Consider the following 22,124-nt stretch of genomic DNA (forward strand, 5'->3'; position numbering starts at 1 on the left):
GTGGATTTTGAGTGCTTGCAACCTTAGATAAATGAAGGATATTCTTCTACAGGCACCAAGAAGGGACCCAGGAAAGGAGAGGGCATAGTCTTTCTCTCACAAGGACTAGACCTGGCATAAATTGGATCATAAATGTTTTGAGTTTTAATGGCTGGATTTACTTAACAATCCAATCACTCTTTTTCAATTTCCCATTCCCATAGTTATTCTAAGATCTCAATCTTGTCAAAGAAACTAAGTTTAAAGATCAGAGAGGACTTCAAGACTGTCCCTGGAATTCTTTTGTTTTATTGAGAACATTATTGCTGCTATAATTCCAGGGAGACAAAAAGGTTAAAAATAGACTTAATCACCAAATGATTCTAACAAATTCTCTGAGTATGAGCAAAAAATTCACTACACAAATACTAAAAAAGAGAATCTTGAGAAGTAAATGATGTAAAAGGAAAGGAAGCCATTTACCTGGAGGATTCTGAGAAGCACTTAAAAACTAACCAAAACTAAATGGCGAGGGGGTGGGAGGTTGGGGGAACCAGGTGGTGGGTATTAGAGAGGGCATGGATTGCATGGAGCACTGGGTGTGGTGCAAAAATAATGAATACTGTTATGCTGAAAAAAAAAAAACTTAAAAAAAAAACTAAACAAGAAAAAAAGAAATTAAAGTCCCTATGAAGAAGCAATTTACACAAGGGTGCCTGGGTGGCTCAGTGGGTTAAGCCTCTACCTCTCTACCTTTGGCTCAGGTCGTGATCTCAGGGTCCTGAGATCCAGTCCCGCATCAGGCTCTCTGCTCAGTGTGGAGCCTGCTTCCCCATCTCTCTTTCTCTGTCTGCCTCTCTGCCCACTTGTGATCTCTCTCTCTCTGTCAAATAAATAAATAAATAAAATCTTTAAAAAAAAAAAGAAGGAATTTACACAAAATGTACAAGACTAATACTTTATAAGAATCTGAGATCACAAGGAACCCATAGATAATACAAATGGAAGATTCCTTCTTAAAAGCAAAGTATAAGATTTGATACTTCCATATGAAAATCCAGCCTACCTTTTCATAGTGCTCGATCAGAATTTCAACCACAATATTCTGAAATTTAATATTCATCATGGCAGCCACAGTTTCTTCTTGTGCTCTCATGAGAGTTGGGCCAAATATAACACCAAGGTTAGAGACAGTCATGAGATTTTGTTGGCTGTGTAGTGATACTCTGCAAATAAAAACAATAAAAATAACACAAGTTGAATGTTTAATAATTATGCAATGTTCTCATTTACCAAATTTGTGGCATAAATAAAATGTAAAATATGCCATGATAGGTTAGTTTTTCTAAGTATTCAGGTTCGGCCACTCCCAATTGGCAAATATAGGTATAGCCTAAAAAGACAGAAAAAGTTAACAGCTAATTAAAATAATTACAAAGCTTAATTAAAGGAATAAATCTTGAGACCTTAAATCAAATATAATCACCCTAGAGAGATTATAAATTGTTGGGGATTCTCCAGGGTACTACAATTCTTCTAGAGCAAATGGTTAAGATTAGATTGGTTGGAATCATATTCGGATACACTAAAACATATTATTGAGAACCTAGTGCCAGGCATTTTCATAGATATTATTGCATTTAATCCTTCGAGGAAGTCAGCTTTTCCTATTGCATAAGTATTAAAAAAAAAAAAAAAAAAAAAAAAAAAAGCAAAACTGGAGTGCCTGGGTGTGCAATCAGTTAAGTGTCTGACTCTTGGTTCTGGATCATATCATGATCTCAGGGTCCTGGGAGGGGTCCTGCAATGGCCTCTGCATTGTGCACAAGTCTTCTTGTCTCTGTCCTTCCCACTCTTCCCCTCCCCTCTACCCTTCTCTCTTTCCCTCTCTGAAATAAGTGAGTAAATCTTTTTTTTTTTTTTTTTTTTTTTGTAAAGCAAAAATCCTAGGGTAAAAATGATGTACTCCACATAACAGCAAATTAGGAAGAGATGTTATTTCAATTCAGGTCTCCTGAATATAAGTCAGGGATTTCTTAAGCTCCCTACATAGGAGACCTGGCCAATGAATGTTTCTAACCTTCCTTTTTCCATTCCATCCATCCACCCATCTATCCTCTCATCCATTTAAAATTCCCTGAATGCCTCCTTAGTGCTGGGACTGTATTAGGCAAACAGTAAGAAAAGGTGGTATGGTATAGCATCAGTGTTGGCTTGAAAATGAAAATGAAAGAAAAAGCCTCTGGTGTTATTGACTTTAGCAAGTTACCTTACCCCAGAAACTACCAAAAATGACTTTGACTAATTAACTTGGAAATTAGATATATTCCTTTTTTTTTTTTTTAAAGATTATTTTTGAGAGAATGCATGCACATGGGAGTTGGAGGAAAGGCAGGGGGAAAGAATCTCAAACAGACTGCCTGCTGAGTGCAGGGCTAGGTCTTTGAACCCTGAAATCATGACCTGAGCTGAAATCAAGAGTCACCCAGGTGCCCCAATTGCTATATTCTTTTTTTTTAATTAATTAATTAATTTTCAGCATAATAGTATTCATTATTTTTTCACCACACCCAGTGCTCCATGCAATCTGTGCCCTCTCTAATACCCACCACCTGGTTTCCCCAACCTCCCACCCCCCCGCCACCTCAAACCCCTCAGATTGTTTTTCAGAGTCCATAGTCTCTCATGATTCACCTCCCTTTCCAATTTATCCCAACTCCCTTCTCCTCTCTAACTCCCCATGTCCTCCATGCTTTTTGTTATGCTCCACAAATAAGTGAAGAAACCTCATTCATTTGATCAATCTTCTAGGTTAACCACTGCCTCTTCTATCTTATTTCTAGACACACTGTCAAAATACAAAGTTCTAGAAAGAAGCACAGCATGAGATTATGTTTATACCTAAGTGTGCCTAATTATATTCCAGAAGCAAAAATAAAATTTTATGGAGAATCCAGGATTTTGAATATTATGCATATCCTAGCATAGGACAGGAAGAACCGACTGTCTCACTGACTGAATTTTTCCATTGTACCTGAGAAAGCACAAACTATGAAGCTCATGGTTAGAATAGGAAGACATTTCATTCCAAATTTTATTTTTACATAACCAAATATTATATATACATGTATTTATGTATATGTATTATAATGTATATTATAATACATATGTATATTGGTTGCTTAGTATGTATCAGAGCATATACTAAGAAAGTAGTATGTAAAGTATATCTGGATTTAAAGCTTGGATCCATCCAACTTTTTAGAAGCTGGGCAGCAATCAGCCAAGTTAGTACAATCTCTAGGCTCCAGTTTTCTCATCTATGAAGAGTAAGAACCCCTATAGGGTTGATGAGATTAAATAATGGTCTAGGAAATATGATCTCAAAACATTAATATTCCTTGTAATTAAATTGGCTTTAGTCACTCTTGCTAGAATATGAGTTGCTGGTAGTGTGAGTAAACTGGAATGATATTAATATTAAACTCATGAGGAAAAAATTTGGAAATCCTAAAAAGAATTAGAAATCAAAAAAATTTGGTTTTGAAAAGGAGAATTTATGACTATGTTGCTCAGAAGATGGAATAGTTGGATGAACAATTTTCTCTTCATCAAATTTCGCTTCTGCTGAGCTAACTCAATCAATATAAACACTTATCACCCCACATTTCAGCTATTTCTACACCTCATTTCCTCAATTTGTTGTAGGGAACAGACATCCAACTGCCCTTTTAAATATTCAAAGTTGGAGTTGAAGAAGAGACTGCAGATAGCTGTTTTAAAGACAAAGAAAATGATTCTCAGAAAGAAGTAATGGTTTATATCATGTCTCAGAGTTAATTAATGGAGATTTGGAATCAATCCTCACTGTTTGTTTAGATAGTGACCAATACAGATCACTTTTAAATTCTCTTTTCTTCAGATATATTAAGGTTGCCAGGGACCATGAGTGTTATTACGTGTTTGTAGTTTACTTAAGTCACTGGTGATGTGAATACACATTTCAATAATACTGCTCAGTCAATGGGGATCAACTTTTTGTAGGTTCAGGAAAAAAAGCCAGGAATGGTGGTAAAGGATGGGCAAAAAAATTTTAAGCACTCTTCTATGGCCAGATACTATTCCTCCATTATTCCTGGTACCAAAGCCACACACATTCATTATAAGGGGGAAGTCTGAGTTCATCTAACATTCTGGATAACTAAATAAAAACCTTTTATGGGACATTCATGTATCTTTTAAAAGCAGTTTCAAAAGGCTTTGCTAGAAAATTAGCTTGAATATACCAACAGAATGCCCATTATGTACAATGTGGTTAAATTCCATAAAGAGGTCACACAATTCAAAATATAATTCAGGACTAAATCTGACCAAGAATCCTTCTTCATTATTTAAAAGAGGTATTGCCATATGCAACAGTTAATAATGAACTTGAAATGATGCAGTTCCTAGTGGATTTCCTTCTTATTTCAAGGGAGAAGAGGGCAATTCATATTATTTTATCTTCAAGTTAAGATGAGACTTATTAAAATATTATGTAGTACTCTTTCAAATGTGCAGGCTCAAAGTAGCATAAACTGGGTAACTACTTATAGTAAGCAACTAAGGAGCAATAATTTAATTGTGAATCTTGCTAAGATGGAAAATATCCTTATTTGTATATGAGCCTGTAATGGAATTCTTAAGTTTAAAACCTAAATTTGGGGGGCACCTGGGTGGCTCAGTTGGTTAAGCATCGATTCTTGGTTTTAGCTCAGGTCATGATCGCAGGATCGTGTGGTCAAGGCCTATGTCAGGCTCTGTGCTCAGTGGACAGACTGATGGAGATTCTCTCCCTCTTCTTCTCCCTTTAGTCCTCCCCTTGCTCTCTCTCAAATAAATAAATAAACTAAAAAAAAAATCTGAATTTGGACTTTTGTTTACAGTAGCATGGCAAATGTATGTGTGTGTGTGTATGAAAAAGAGAGAAACTTTAGGCAGATTTATGAGGCCACAGTACCTACATATTTGTTCAAACATAATTCTAGATGATTCTGGGAAGGTATATTTTTGTATAAAATTAAGATTTAAATCAGTAGACTTAGAGTAAAGCAGATTATCTTCCATGTGAGCGTGAGCAGGCCTCATTCAATCAGCTGAAAGTCTTAAAAAGACCGAGGTCCTCTGAGGAGGAGGGGATCCTGCTTCAAGACAGCCTTAGAAAGCAGCTGCATTGTTAACTCTTCCCTGAGTCTCTAGACTACCAGCTGCCCCGCAGATTTCAGACTTAGCAGCTTTCACAATAGTGCAGGCCAGTTCCTTGCAATAAATCTCTCTCTCATATACACATACAAAATACACACACACACACACACACACACATACTCTCTCTCTGTCTATACACACACACACACACACACACACACACACACACGTATAGCTACATACACATACAATCATCCTATTGGTTTTGTTCCTCTGGAGAAACTTGATTAATATGATACCTATTTATCTGGATTTTTAAATACATATATGAACGACTAGCAGAGTCAGAAAAATCTTAGAGACCAAGTAATGCTATGAATTCAGAGAAAGACATTAAAATTAGAGTGGCAATTTGACCTGGCAAAACCTGTTGACACTAGTCACACAGAGAACTGATCCTCAGACTTAGGGCTTATGATGCATCTAAAGGAACCAAGGGGAAAAAAATATACTCCTTCATATATTGTTAAGTTGACATGTAAGGTTTTTGTCATGAGTTTAACAGTTGAAATTAACATTAGTTAATCCTTTGCACAGTGTAAACATACACAGAACACACACATTCGCACAGATATATCTTAAAAATAAAGTGTCACATCTTTTTTAAAAGCATATTCCATAGACTGATTATAACAACAGTGTTGCAGCACCATGATACACTTTTGAAAGATATGAACAAGTAGTTAGGTGAACAACGTAAATCAAAGAATTACTTGACGAGGTGTTTTATTAAGATGTCCAGCATCTCTCTGTTTTTTTCTGGTAGTTTGTGCACCAGTGCATGTACAGCTTCCACCCGGTAGTTTTGGTCATCAGATTCTATAACATAAAGGTTTCAAATGTTCAAGTTTAAATCACATTAAAATGTGTAAATAATCTAATAATTACAACTTAATCTAAACATTACAACTACTCCCACCTTCATGCCTTATAAACATTAATTCATGCAGTAAGTATTATCACTATCACTGGCTTAGAGAAATTGAGTGACTTGACCATGGTCATGAATTTAGTTAAGTAAAGAGATCAAACTAGCCCGTTCTAGCTAATCCAGACCTGTGCTTGTAGCCACTGAACTTCCATACATCCATAACTCATCACCTTCTTTTTTTGCTACAGAAGGACAGAATCAAAACTTCATCAATGTGAGTGATCACAGGAATTGTTACAGACGGCCTAACGTGCCAGGCAATATAATATACTTTATCACACAGAAACTTCCTAGAGACTCCTTCAGACAAAGAAAGAAGGCATTCCTTTCCAAATTTTATAGATTTAAAGACAACAGGGAATTACATTTCTGAAGTATCAGGACTGCTATGCAAAGGCCTAATACATTTGAAGCCCATGTTGACAATGGTAAATCTGAAAAGTAAAAAAACATCTAAAGAAAGCCAGGCAAAAGCCAATACGCTGTCATGTCAGCTAGAGAAACATCTGACACTTCAGAATGAAGAACTTATTTACATGTTCTTACTATAATAAATTCTACAGTGACTTTCTACCCTGCCAAGCCCTTTCCCTAAAAATGCACAAAAGGAGGTGAGGAAAGAGCCTGGCTCAAACTGGGCCAACACAAGGGCTCCCAGGGGTTGGAATGGAGATAGCAAAACTATGATCTGTCTGCTTACATATGTGGAAAGGCATATCATGTAAGACCAGGGTTGATGTGACCAAATGTGCTCCAAAGCTAAGAAAATCCGACTGGAAAGGGAGATACAAATAAGGCAGGTATGCAACAAAGAACAGAGAGGAGAGACCCTCCTAAAATTATGGGAAGAGAAACATCAATTTACATTTCTGTAGCTTGTAGCTGTAGGTCTGTGAAAGGCCTGATCCATACTCTGGCAGGGCATCCTGTGAAATGCCTTGTAATTTCTGGGTAACTTCCCTTTTTGACAGAGCTGAATTTCCAAATAATTTCTAATTTTATTACCTTATTATCTGGTACATGGGATTATCCTTGACCCAGACAAAAGATGAATTCTTATCTATAAGAATATATTTCAATTACCATGGTAGTGAATTATTTATTTGCCATGGAAATAGAGAAAAATAGCTTACAACCAAATGTTTCTATTAAAACAAGCTACTTAAGCTAAGTGGCTCAAATGCCATTTGTTGTAACACAAAATTTCTGTAGGAGTTCTAGGGTAGAGTAAAAAAAAATTGGCTTGTAGTTCTGATTTTGCCATCAATTTACTAGTGTCCTTGGACAAAGTCACTGGCCCACTCAGGGAACTAGTCAACAAAATGAGAGGTCAGCTCTACATTTTCCAAGTTTTGTTTATCTAATAAGGATAGATTTTGATGAAAAGAATATAGAGTGGAGAGCTTTCAGGAGAAAGGTAAGTGGTATAGCTGTTTATGAGATCATGTGGTCAGTCATGAATACTGGATTGAAAACCAAGGTCACTCAATGTTATCTGACACTTATCAGCAGACAATATTTCCTGTGACATTACAATGTTGTGATAATAAATTAATTCAACTGCTTTCTTTCTTTCTTGGGACTGTGAAAAATGCTTTGTTCAGTCACACCTCATACATCTTAACAATGAAAGGCTAATCCCTAATTGTTACATGTTGTGATGGGCTCAGATGGCAACCCAGCACTTTGGTCTCAATGTTTTAAAAGTACATATTTCTAATTTCTTAGGTTACATGTTTCCACTGAGTCCCTTTCCACGATTTTTGAATTTAGCCTATCTATATATATTCCATTATAGAAATCATAGACCCAAATAAATGACATAGATACATAATCCTTATCAATAAATGGGGGGGGGGGGAGGTTGATGAAAATGCCTGTTACCTGCCAAAAATACCTGACTCTTCTCTTCAGGTTTAGGAATATAGTGTGTTAAGTATGAGTAGGTAGCATACCTGACCGCACATATTTGTAGTCTTGTCTGTTTAACCATAAAGTTGCTCTTATAAGAAACTAACATTCATCAGTTGAATAAAATGTAACTAAAATAATTCTTCTTATCACACCAGTCACCCCAAGGAATTCTTATTAAGTGGCAAAATATTCCATTTCATTCTGCAAGTTTTTAAAAAAATCAAGCAAAGGGCACACTTGATTCCCTTTATCTATTTCTCCTATTCCCCACCACCACCTCTCCTCTGGCAACCACCAGTTTGTTCTTTGTATTTAAGAGTGTTTCTTTTTGGTCTTTTTCTTTGTTTTATTTCTTAAATTCCACATATGAATGAAATCACATAGTATTGCTCTTTCTCTGTCTGCCTTATTTTACTTAGTACTATATTCTCTAGGTCCAGCCACATCATTGCAAATGTCAAGATTTCGTTCTCTCTTATGGTTTAGTGATATTCCATTGTGCATATATACTGTATCTTCTTTATCTGTTCACATACTGATGGACATTTCTGCTGTTGCCATGTCTTGGCTCTTGTAAACAATGCTGCAACAAATATAAGGGTGTGCATATCTTTCTGAATTGGTGTTTTCATATTCTTTGGGTAAATATCCAGTAGTGGCACCACTGGATTATATGGTAATTCTATTTTTAATATTTTGAGGAAACTCCCTATTTGTTTTCCAGAGTGTCTACAACCAGTTTGTATTCCCACCAGCAGAGCAAGAGGGTTCCCTTTTCTCCACATCCGCACCAACACCTGTTGTTTCTGGTGTTGTTTAATTTTTCTGACAGGTATGAGGTGATATCTCATTGTAGTTTTGATTTGTATTTCCCTCATGATAAGTGATGTTGAGCATCTTTTCATGTATTTACTGTCCATCTGTATGTCTACTTTGGAAAAAGATCTACTCAGGGCCTCTGCCACTTTTTTAATCAAATTGTTTTTGTCATGTTGAGCTGTGTAAGTTCTTTATATATTTTGAATATTAACCCCTTATTGGAGATATCATTTGCAAATATTTTCTGCCATTCAGTAGGTTGCCTTTCTGTTTTGTTGATGATTTCCTTCATTGTGCAAAACTTTTTTCATTTTTGGTGCAGTCCCAATTATTTAATTGTGCCTTTTATTTCCCTTGCCAGAGAAGACATGTCTAGGAAAATGTTTCTCCCATCAATGTTAAAGAATTACTGCCTATGTCTTCTAGCTTTATGGTTTTTAGGTCTTTAATACATCATTCACAAATAATTAGTTTACAAACCATACTGTCAGCTATTAAATATCAGATTGACAGTTTCTTAAGCAATATGTAGGACAGTCTTAACTAGTTGGTTTAAATTTACACCTGTAAGTGATATAGCATAAAATTACATCAATCATAATAAATCTAACAGAAGTGTACTTACTAACTGCAACAATAAAATCTTTGTGTAACTTGTAAGTCATCAATGGTTCTGCAAGACATCTACAATGGATAAAGAAGCAGGCATTAGAATGACAATACTGTTTTATTTCCCCTGAACTTTCAGTGTTTCTTTAAAAGTTGGGTATTAGGGAATAAGATCAAGTCCTAGGAGGGCCGCTCTAGGCAGTCCCAGAATGCAGACCTCAAAAGACACAAAGGCCTTATAGCAGTTCTTGGCACAACTGTACTAAAAAGAGGAGGGATTTTTTTCACTTTGTGAGAACTACTGAACCATAATAGCAAAATCTCTCTCAGATATGGGGACAATAGTTAAATAAAAAACAAAAACAAAACAAAAGACAACTTTAGTTTCAATTAAAAAAAAAAACACGAAAACACCACATTTAATATGAAACAAAGTATTATTTAGTATTCATAAAATATTGTAGCCTCTTAAATTTATTATTTGAAGTAGAATGTATAAGCTCCAAAACACTATATATAAACATAACTACCTTATGTTATTTCACCTGAAATGAAGAAATTATTCTAAGTAGTGATGTTCATGCACAGGAGCTCTGAGAAATCACATGGCAACTGCCCAAGGAGGCGAGAGAGACATCACAGACAGAATAGAGTTAAACCTTCCTCACCTGAGGTAGTTTTTTAGTCCACTTGTTATTGTCTTATTATCCCACAATTCAATATCAATGTCAATATCAGGAGGGGATTTGGGAGCTGAAAAGAATAAAAAATTAGGTGTTTAAACTATGCAATTCAAACATCATTCACACCATAAAGAAGATGGACACAAATGTAAGTAGGTCAAGGAGAGAGAGACACTTATTCCTTAATGTGCCAACAGTTCAGGATTGTTGTTTGTGCGAACTGATGCAAATCTTATTTTGATCCTTTATACACCTCAAAGATTTCTTGTGGAATAATAGGGTTCCAAATTAAATTGTTGTTAATTGCTAACATCACGGAGCACTTACCATCTGCCAAGAATACTTCGAAGTATGTTATATGAATTAACAATCCTCATAGTTCTCAATGAGGCAGGCACTATTATTATCCCCATTTTATGAATGAGAAGGTTGAGGCACAGAAGAGGTTAAATAAATTACCGAAGGTCACAGAGCTTTTAAATGGCAAGTCAGGATTCCAAGTTAGGCAATCTGAATCCAACATCCATAAATCTCACTGCACCTCTAGTTAATCAAAGGACACTTGAGAAAAAGTCCAATATTATAAAAAAGACCCCTCCTAAATTCTGATTGTTCATTTATTATAACTGAACATTAAAAGCTGAATGCAAATATTAATTTTAAATATTACTTGAAAATATTCAAAGATAAGTAATAGTATAATTCTCAAAGAAAGCTATGGTTTGAATTATCTATAATACAAAAATTAAGTAACCAGTTCATCCAAAACTTACAAAATGTTGTGTTCATGAGTTTCTGAACTTTGGAGTTTACTCCTCCTATTCGGTAGAGGCCTAAAATAGTGATGCCTAATGAAAAAGAAAAATCACAAGAGAATGGTTTGAGACCATCAGCACAAGTACAAAATGTTAAAAACTTCAGGCATATACCTATACTGAATTTGAAAGCTACTTGTCCAGTTTTGCAGTCTAGCTTCAGCAAATCTACCCTGGAAACACCCACAACACTTATTTCTCAGAGAAGACACTGAATGGTATCCAAAAGTCTTTCAAATATCTTCAAAGTAGGAAAAATTCATTTATCACTGTTCATTTACCACTATTTGAATGCAAAAAGCATTAAGAAGGGAAATGATAATCAGTATTTCTCATCCTCTATTTCTTCAGACATGGAGTCCTGCATGTTGAAGAGTTGGAAGGCATTTACATCTTCATTTTGAAGATAAGGAAACAGATTCAGAGAATTTAATAAATACATTTTACTTCTCAAAACTTCTATGTGGCAGCACCAAAATCTGAGCCTAAGTTCACAGAATTTCAAAGCCCAATATAAGTTTTTCTTTAGACAAGTTTTCCTGTAATTAAAAGAATGTAATATGTACCTGGAGTGGGCTTCAGGTGAGAGCTCATGACTAGAGAGAGGAAAGATGCTAGAATTGTGACTGACTGAAATCACTGAGGGAAGAATACAAGGAAGGAGGAAGACCAGTTCCTTAAGAATCTTACCCCACTAAAGCCTGAAAAAAGTCAAAGATGTGCTTATAGTAATAAAAAACACAAAGTCTATCAATAAGAAGAAAGCCTTTATGAAGAAAAATCATTAAAAAGAAATACAGGATAAACTATAGTTATTTGTATACTTAAGTAACTTATTCATTTATATAGTTGTTGAAGTTAATTTCATGTTAATGATGAACTTTTGAGAAGTTTCTATATAAGAATGAACTATAAGAACTACATAATGTACCTGTTAGACAACACTTACCTCTTGTTTCCACAGCTTGAATGCATTTTCTCACAAAGTTGAACCCTGCTTCATTTAAGTACACTGAAAAAAGAAAATCACAGTAAGGGTTTATGCCCAACTTCCATTACCCCATAGTTGGCTCTGTTGTTTTAGTACTTAATGCACAGTTTTAGTTAGAGTCTGGATTTTTTTCGGCAGCGGGTAGAAGTAGAGGGGTTCACAGTCACCAAAGTTACCATATAAACTTGACTCCTTAGAAAACACAGATCCTGTAAATGTGTTATACTGATCCTGTCCATTTCTTCTAAAATCAGCATTATCTTTCGTTAGATGTGTTTCCAGATGATAGAAGCAAATGTACTAAGAAAAAAACCTTTATGGTGTGTTGGTAATTATATTGCAAAGCTATTCACATATTCTTTTTCATGGTATTCTTAAAACATTATGAGGTAGAGAGAAAGCTTTGTAATTTTACGATGGTTCACTGGGCTGCTGAAAACTTCACTTTGTTCTAAGATTAAGAACCAGGATTCTAATACAGATCTTCTGAATCCAAGTCCAATATTCTTTTTCCTGCATTTTTTTATCATATGCAAAGTAATTCAAAATACATGTAGTTCACCAAAAATCTCCCAAAGATCCTACATTATCAAATAGCTATTTATTTTCATGGCTTTTGCAAGATTTTAAATCTGTTCTAATTTTCTTAAATTTTTGAGGCCAGATCAAATTAGACTGTTGTTTGTTTGTTTGTTTTTTTAGGATTTAATTTAAGAATACCAAGTAATACCCTGAGGAAAAATTCAAATGTTTTATTGGTTCTATAATGAAAATTTTTATCACACGTGGGAGAAATATATTTCTTAATATTCTCAAATAAGGGACGCCTGGGTGGCTCAGTTGGTTAAGCAGCTGCCTTCGGCTCAGGTCATGATCCCAGCGTCCTGGGATCGAGTCCCACATCGGGCTCTTTGCTCCGCAGGGAGCCTGCTTCTTCCTCTGACTCTGCCTTCCACTCTGTCTGCCTATGCTCGCTCTCGCTCACTCTCTCTCTGACAAATAAATAAATAAAATCTTTAAAAAAAAATATTCTCAAATAAAAATGAAAATAATTCAAATAAATACAATTAAAACTGGTTTCTAGTTAAAAATGGTAGATTAGAAGGAGGCTGGAAGAAGGTGGAGTAAGAGGATCCTAAGCTTGCTTTGTCGCATGAATACAACTAGATAACACTCAAGTTAATGTACATAGCCCAGAAAATGAAGACTGGCAAAGCAAACTCTACAATTAAAGGCAGAGAAGAGTCCACAACAAAGAGGGTAGAAAGGGTGAAGACATATGGGGAGCAAAACAGAGATTGGCCATCTGTGGTCAGGAGGGAGCCACAGGCACAGAGAATCATGAGAAACAGACTAACATACCAGGAAACTCACACTGGAGAGATGAATCCTTCTAACATATGGCTTTAAAAGCAAGAGGAGAGGCTGTGTAATCACTGAGCAGTTGAGGCCCTCGGAACAACGAAAATGCCAGATTACCTCGGTGCGGATCAGTGGAAAACCAAAGAGGAGGAGAAGGACGACAAGCCTATCCGAGCTCTGGATGAGGGGGATATTGCCTTGCTGAAAACTTACGGTCAAAGCACTTACTCTAGGCAGATAAAGCAGTTTGAAGATGACATTCAACAACTTCTCAAGAAAATTAATGAGCTCACTGGTATTAAAGAGTCTGATACTGGCCTGGCCCCACCAGCATTTTGGGATTTGGCTGCAGATAAGCAAACACTGCAGAGTGAACAGCCTTTGCAGGTTGCAAGGTGTACGAAGATAATCAAGGCTGACTCGGAGGACCCAAAGTACATTATCAATGTGAAGCAGTTTGCCAAGTTTGTGGTGGACCTCAGTGATCAGGTAGCACCTACCGACATTGAAGAAGGGATGAGAGTTGGGGTGGACAGAAATAAGTATCAGATTCACATTCCGCTGCCTCCCAAGATTGACCCAACAGTCACCATGATGCAGGTGGAAGAAAAACCTGATGTCACTTACAGTGATGTGGGTGGCTGTAAGGAACAGATTGAGAAACTTCGAGAAGTAGTTGAAACCCCATTACTTCATCCAGAAAGATTTGTTAACCTTGGCATTGAGCATCCCAAGGGTGTGCTGCTCTTTGGTCCACCTGGTACAGGCAAGACCCTCTGTGCTCGGGCAGTTGCTAACAGGACTGATGCTTGCTTCATTTGAGTTATTGGATCTGAACTTGTACAGAAGTACGTTGGTGAGGGGGCTCGAATGGTTCGTGAGCTCTTTGAAATGGCCAGAACGAAAAAAGCCTGCCTCATCTTCTTTGATGAAATTGATGCTATTGGAGGGGCTCGTTTTGATGATGGTGCTGGAGGAGACAACGAAGTGCAGAGAACGATGCGGGAACTGATCAATCAGCTGGACGGTTTTGATCCTCGAGGTAACATTAAAGTGCTGATGGCCACTAACAGACCAGACACCCTGGATCCAGCACTCATGAGGCCAGGGAGACTGGACAGAAAGATTGAATTCAGCTTACCTGATCTAGAGGGTCAGACTCACATTTTTAAGATTCATGCTCGTTCAATGAGTGTCGAAAGAGATATCAGATTTGAATTGTTAGCGCGACTGTGTCCAAATAGCACTGGTGTGGAGATTAGAAGCATCTGCACAGAAGCTGGCATGTGTGCCATCAGAGCACGGCGAAAAATTGCTACCGAAAAGGATTTCTTGGAGGCTGTAAATAAGGTCATTAAGTCTTACGCCAAATTCAGTGCTACTCCCCGCTATATGACATACAACTGATCCCGAAGGCTTTCATGAAAACTTCCTTTCACTGGAATCCTAACTTTATTAAATAGCCTTGTTAATAACAAGGACACACACAAAAATAAAGCGTTTCAAATTGTAAAAAAAAAAAAGCAAGAGGAGCTGAATTTATTGATTTCTTACAAGTAAGAGGGATTCAAAACCTAAAATCTTAAAAATCAGCTGGCTCCATTTTGGAAGAGCCCTGAGGGCAATAGGAAGATGAGTCCTGCCCTATAAGAGACAACATGACAAAGATCCCTCCAGATATAAGGTAGAAGCAGCACTTTGAAAAACACCTGGGATGTATAGTAGGGAGAGTTATTTACTCATCGCAGAGCATGTCCAGAGGAAGACTCTTTCAGAAACAAAGGATCTGGCAGGTGACACTGCCCTCCCCCACCCTTCAGTATAAACATATGGTCACCTGCAGAAACCAACAGGAAGTTCACTATGTAATTGGCTTACACTAAGCCCCACACCCTAGTGCTTTGGCACATGCACCCTTTCCACTCATGCTTGCATCAGTCCCAGCACTGCAGGCTACCTCCTCAGAAATACAGTGCAAACTTTGTCAATACTTCATCTTCCCACCCATGCATTTTGCAAAACTGTGGTTCTGGCAATAGCAGCTGTAGACGCTGTAGAAGTTCGAGGAGCACCCTGTTAAAATTGCACAATCCACTCACAAGGAATGCCAGGGTTCTGGAAGCTACAAGTATCATTCATAAACAGAGTACACCTTGTTAAAACTGCATACCACATCCCCACCAGGGACAAAATGCTGCCCACAATAGAGAAAAGAAAGCCTCTGTTGAAAACTGGACTGAAGGAAGAAGCCATCAGAAGAAAACAGCAGAGCACATGAAACATACATAGGAGACACTCCGTGAAGCATCAGGCTCTGGGGAATAGGGGAAACTGTACTGCAGGGCACTATAGGACCTCTTCTTCATAAGGCTGCTACATTCAAGAGGAGGAGATCTAGCTGACTTTCTTGACACAAAGAAACAGACACAGAGAGTTAGGAAAAATGAGAAGACAGAGGAATATATCTCAAATGGGGGGGGGGGAGACAAAAATGACAGTAAAAGACCTAAGAGAACTGGGTAAAAATAAAATTCCTGACAGAGAATCTAAAGTACTGATCATAAAGACTCACTCTACTTGAGGAAAGAGTAGAGAATATACTCACTTTGTAAGTGAGACACTTAACAAAGATAAAAAAGGACAAATCAGAGATGAAGACAACAACAAATGAAATTAAAAATACACTAGTTGGAAAAAATAGCAGTCTAGAGGAAACAGGAATGAATGAGCAACCTGAAAGAAAAAAAATCATGCAAAATGAGAACACACTTAGGGAACTCAGTGACTTCATCAAGTGTAATAACATTTCCATTATAGGGATTCCAGAAGAACAATAAAAGGGATCAGAAAATTTATATGAAGAAAAATAGCCAAAAAGTTTCCAAATCTGGGGAAGGAAACAGATATCTGGATCCAGGAGGCAGATATCCCCCCCCAAAAATCAATCTAAGGACATCAACACCAAGACACAAAGTAACTAAAATGGCAAAAACTATTGATAAAGAATTGTAAAGGAACAAGAGAAAAGAAGATAGTTACATACTAGGGAAATGCCATAAGGGATTGCAGTGGATTTTTCAGCAGAAACTTTGGAGGACAAAAGGGAGTGGCATGATATATTCAAAGAGCTAATAGAAAAAAAAAAAATGCAGCCCAAAATACTCTTTTCAGCAAGACTATCATTCAGAATAGGATAGTTTCTCAGACAAACAAAAGCTGAAGCAGTTCATGTCCACTAAACCAGCCCTATAAGAAATATTAAGGAAATACCTGCAGTGGAAAGGGAAGACCATAAGTAGGAGTATGAAAAGCAGGAAACACAAAAGCAGTAAGAATATGTATATCTTTAAAAAACAGTGAAACAATTCACAAAATAGAAGAATATATACCTATGATATATACCAGGTATATGTCATATGCCTGAAACATGGGGGGGAACAGTAAGAAGAAAGAATGAGTTCTAATTTAAGTGACATCTACTGAATATGAACTGCTATATGTAGAAGATGTTCTACATGAACCTAATGATAACCAAAAATCAAAACACAGTAACAGATACACAAAGAATAAAGAGAAAGAAATCCAAGTTTATCAATAAAGTCAGCAGAGTGTGAAAGAGAGCAAGAGAAGAAAGGATCACAGAAAAATTACTTTGAAAGTAAGTGGACTAAAAGCTCCAATCAAAAGATACAGGGTGATGGAATGGGTAGAAAAACAAGCCCATCTATATGCTGCCTGCAAGAGACTCCTTTCAGAACTGAAGACCCAATGCAGATTGAAAGTGAGGGGCTGGAAAAAACATTTCATATAAATGGAAGTCAAAATGAAACCAGAGTAGTTATACTTACATCAGATGAATTACACTTTAAAACAAAGACAATAGCAAGAGAATAATGATACTATATAATAACAAAAAAAAAAAAAAACTAAAAACCAAAACAAAAAACAATCCAACAAGAGGATACAACAATTCTAAATATTTATGCACCTAACATGGGAGTACCCAAATACATAAAACAGTTAATAACAAACATAAGAGAACTAATTGATACATTAATAGTAGGGGGTTTTAATACCCCACTTTATATCAATGGACAGATCATATAAATAGAAAATCAACATGAAAACACTGGCTTTGAATAACACTCCAGATGGATTTCACAGATACATTCAGAACATTCTATGCTAAAAGAGTAGAATACACATTCTTTTCAAGTGCCCATGGAATACATTCAGAATACATCACATATTGGGCCACAAACAAGACTCAACAAATTAAAAAATGTTAAAGTCATACCATGCATCTTTTCTGACCACAATGCTATGAGAAAAGAGATCAGTGACAAGGAAAAAAAATCTGGAAAGAGCAAAAATAATGGAGGTTAGGTAACATGCTATTAACCAATGAATGGATAAACCAAGACATAAAAGAAGAATAAAAAATTACATGGAGAGGAATAAAAATGTAAACATAATGGTGGAAAACCTTTGGGATGCAGTGAAAGTGATCCAAAGAGTGAAATTTAGCAATACAGGCCTACCTCAAGAAGCAAGAAAAATCTCAAATAAACAAACCAACCCTTTATATCTAAAAGAGCTATAAAAAGAGGACCAAACAACACCCAAAGCCAGCAAAAAGAAGGAAATAATAGCGATTACAGCAGAAATAAATACTAATAGGAACTAAAATTTAAAAAAAAAATGAATGAATCAATGAAACCAGGAACTGGTACTTTGAAAAGATCAACAAAACTGATAAATCTCTAGCTAGACTCACCAAAGAGAGAGAGAGTGACAGATAGTGAAAGGACAAATAAAAGCACAAATGAAAAAGGAGAATAAGAACTGATACTATAAGAAATACAAACAAGTGAAAATTATAAAAAATTATATGCCAACAAATTGGTCATTCTAGGAGAAATGGACAAATTCCTAGAAATATACATCCTATGAAAACTGAACCAGAAAGAAAATTTGAACAGATTTATAACGAGCAAACAGATTGAATCAGTAATCAAAAAAATCCCAAAAAACAAAAGTTCAGGACCAGATGGCTTCAAAGGTAAACTCGATCAAACACTTAAGAAGAGTTAATACCACAGTTTGGTGATTGTGGCCATTGCTGCAACAAACGAATGGATAAAGAAGATATGGTCCATATATACAAAGGAATATTATGCCTCCATCAGAAAAGATAAATACCCATCTTTTGTATCAACATGGACGGAACAAAAGGAGATTATGCTGAGTGAAAGAAATCAAGCAGAGAAAATCAATTATCATATGGTTTCACTTATTTGTGAAGCATAAGGAATAACACGGAAGACACTGGGAGTTGGAGAGGAGACGTAGTTGGGGGAAAGCAGAGGGGGGAGATGAACCATGAAAGAATGTGGACTCTGAGAAACAAACTAAGGATTTGGAGGGGAGGGGGCTCGGGGTTTGGGTAAATCTGGTGGTGTGTATTAAGGAGGGCACATATTGCATAGAGCACTGGAAGTGGTGCATAAACAATGAATCTTGGAACACTGAAAAAAAAAATAAAATGAAATTACAAAAGAAGAAGAAGAAAAAGAGTTAATACCTATTCTTCTCAAAATTTCCAAAAAATAAAACAGGAAGGAAAACTTTCAGATTCATTCTGTGCCTCCAGGATTACTGGGTACTAAAATCAGATTAAGACATCCCACCAAAAAAAAATTTAAAAAAGGAAGAACTAAAGAACTACATGCCAATATCTCTAATCAACACAGATGCAAAAATCCTCAACAGAATATTAGCAAACCAAACTCAACAATACATTAAAAAAATTATTCACCACAATCAAATAGGAATTATTCCTAGGATACAAGGGTAGTTCAACATTCACAAACCAATCAATATGACACATTACAGCAACAGGAAAAACAATAAAAACATATGATCATTTCATTAGATACAGAAAAAGCCTATGACAAAGTATAACATCCATTCATGATACAAACCCTCCACAAAGTAAGTCTAGGGGGAAGATACTTCAAATAATAAAGACCTTTCCTGAAAAACCTATAGCACACATCATACTTGATAGGAAAAGTTGAGAGCTTCTTCCATAAGGTCAGGAACAAAACAAGGAAGTCCACTCTCACCACTTTTATTCAGTGTAGTACTGAAGTCCTAGCCACAGTGATCAGAAAACAAAAAGAAATAAAAGGCAGCCAGATTGGTAAGGAAAAAATAAAACTTTCATTATTTTCAGATGATATAACACTGTACATAAAGAAACCCTAAACACTTCATTAACAAATTACTAGATCTGATAAATGAATTAAGTAAGGTGACAGGATGCAAGACCAATATATAGATATCCAGTGTATTTTTGTGCATTAATAATATAACAGCAGAAAGAGAAATTAAGAAAACTATCTACTTACAAATGCACAAAAATAATAAAATAATTGGAAATAAACTTATCCAAAGAGGTTAAAGAACTATACATGGACAACTATAAAACACTGATGAAAGAAACTGAATATGACAGAAATAAATGGAAAGAGATCCACACTCACAGATTGGAAGAATAAATATTGTTAAAATGTCTATACTATCCAAATCTACAGATTTAATTCAATCCCTATCAGAATACCAATAGCATTTTTATTTATTTATTTATTTATTTATTTATTTATTTATTTGAGAGAAGCAGAGAGTAAGCAAGGGGAGAGACAGACTAAGATAATCTTTAAGCAGACCACCACTGAGTGTGAAGCCTGACAACTCAATCCCAGGACCCAGGAGATCATGACCTGAGCTGGAAGCAAGAGTTAGATGTTTAACCAGCTGAGCTACCCAGGCACCCCTCAACAGTATTTTGCATAGAACTCTAGAGCAAAGAATCCTAAAAGTTGTATGAAACACAAAAGAACTCCACTAGCCAAAAGATATATTGGAAAAAATAACAAAACTGGAAATATCACAATTTGATACTTCAGATTATATTACAAAACCATACTAATCAAAACAGTACAGTACAAGCACAAAAACAAATACGTGGGTCAACAGAACAGAACAGAAAGCCCAGAAATAAACCCACAACTATATATATATCATCAATTACTCTTTAAAAAAGGAGGGAAGAATATGTAATGGGAAAAAGACAATATCTTCAATAAATGATGCTGTAAAAACTGGACAGATACATACCAACGAATGAAACTGGACCACTTTCTTACACCATACAAAAATAAACTCAAAATGGACTAAGGACCTAAATGTGAGGCATAAAACCACAAAAATCCTAGAAGAGAGCACAGTCAGTAATTTCTTCAACATCAGCTGTAACAATATTTTTTGGATTTATCTTCGGTGGCAAGGGAAATAAAAGCAAAAATAAAATACTGGGATTACATCAAAGCAAAAGGTTCTGCAGTGCAAAGGACAACAACCAACAAAACTAAAGGACAATCTACTGAATGGGAGGAGATATTTGCTAAGAACATATCTGATAGAGCGTTAGTATTCTAAATACATAAAGAGCTGATGCAACTCAACACCCAAAGACTAAATAATCCAGTTAAAAAATGGGCAGATGGCATGGACAGACTATCTCCAAAGAAGATGCACAGATGGTCAACAGACAAGTGAAAAGATGCCCAACATCCCTTATCATCAGGGAAATAAATTTAAGTCAAAACCACAATGACGTATCACCTCACCCTTGTCAGAATGACTAAAATAAAAAATACAAGAAAGAACAACTGTTGGTGAGGATGTGGGGAAAAAGGAACCCTCATGCACTGATGGTGGGACTGCAACCTGGTGTAGACACTGTGGAAGGGTAAGGAGATTCCTCAAATAATTAAAATCAGAATACCCTATGATCCGGGAATTGCACTACTGGGTATTTACCCCCAAAATGCAAAAACACTAATTCAAAAGACTATATGCACCCAGGTCCCATGTTTATTGCAGCATTATTTATAACAGCCAAACTACGGAAGCAGTCCAAGTGTCCATCAACAGATGAATGGATAAAGAAGTTGTGGTATATAAACACAATAGAATATTACTAATCCATAAGAGAGAGTGAAATCTTGACATTTGCAACAACATGGATGGAGTCAGAGAGTATAATGCTAAGTGAAATACATATCAGATGATTTCCCTCATATGTGGAATTTAAGAATCACAACAAACAGAGGAAAAAGTTTAGAATACTTAAAGGGCACTAATTCAAAGGGATACATGCACCCTTATGTTTACTGCAGCATTTTTTTATAATAACCAAGTGACGGAAGCAGCCCAAGTGTCCAATGAAAGATGGATGAATAAAGATGATTATACACACACACACATGTGTATATATATATATAACTCATCCTTAAAAAATAATGAAATCTTTCCATTTACAATGACATGGATGGAGCTAGAGAGTATAATGCTAAGCTAAATAAATCAGTTGGAGAAAGACAAATACCATATGATTTTGTTCATATTTGGCATTTAGGAAACCAAAGAAACAAAGAGAAAAAAGAAAGAGAGAGCCAAACCAAGAAATGTATCTTAACTACAGAGAACAAACTGCTGGTTGCCAGAAGGGAGTTGGGGAGGTGGGTGAAACAGGTGATAGATATTAAAGAGTACATTTACCACGGTGAACACTGAGTAATGTATAGAACTGCTGAATCACTCTATTGAACACCTGAAACTAATATAACACTGTATGTTAACTATACTGGAATTAAAATAAAAGACTTAATAAAACAAAAAAAAAAAAAAGAAAGAAAGAAAGAAAGAAA

General features: G+C 36.0%; 1 protein-coding gene and 2 pseudogenes across 5 annotated transcripts in view; 2 read left to right on the forward strand and 1 right to left on the reverse strand.

Moving 5' to 3' along the window:
• Positions 1 to 22,124, reverse strand: part of ARHGAP42 (Rho GTPase activating protein 42) — a gene marked incomplete at its 5' end in the record, with an annotated part of 285,594 nt that overhangs the window by 22,844 nt on the left and 240,626 nt on the right. For all 3 annotated transcript variants that reach the window (XM_082683338.1, XM_082683336.1, XM_082683337.1), the window contains 6 exons: positions 1,046 to 1,205; positions 5,937 to 6,042; positions 9,513 to 9,571; positions 10,165 to 10,249; positions 10,953 to 11,027; positions 11,944 to 12,006. In XM_082683338.1, the coding sequence (XP_082539464.1) occupies positions 1,046 to 1,205; positions 5,937 to 6,042; positions 9,513 to 9,571; positions 10,165 to 10,249; positions 10,953 to 11,027; positions 11,944 to 12,006 (548 nt within the window). The remainder of the gene's footprint in view (positions 1 to 1,045; positions 1,206 to 5,936; positions 6,043 to 9,512; positions 9,572 to 10,164; positions 10,250 to 10,952; positions 11,028 to 11,943; positions 12,007 to 22,124) is intronic.
• Positions 13,414 to 14,169, forward strand: LOC309840835 (26S proteasome regulatory subunit 7 pseudogene; annotated as a pseudogene). The gene has a single exon. The product of its transcript is annotated as a 26S proteasome regulatory subunit 7 pseudogene (transcript).
• On the forward strand, positions 14,218 to 14,754 carry LOC309840836 (26S proteasome regulatory subunit 7 pseudogene; annotated as a pseudogene). The gene has a single exon. The product of its transcript is annotated as a 26S proteasome regulatory subunit 7 pseudogene (transcript).

Source organism: Mustela nivalis (genome assembly GCF_964662115.1).
Source record: "Mustela nivalis genome assembly, chromosome: 9".
Taxonomy (NCBI): domain Eukaryota; kingdom Metazoa; phylum Chordata; class Mammalia; order Carnivora; family Mustelidae; genus Mustela; species Mustela nivalis.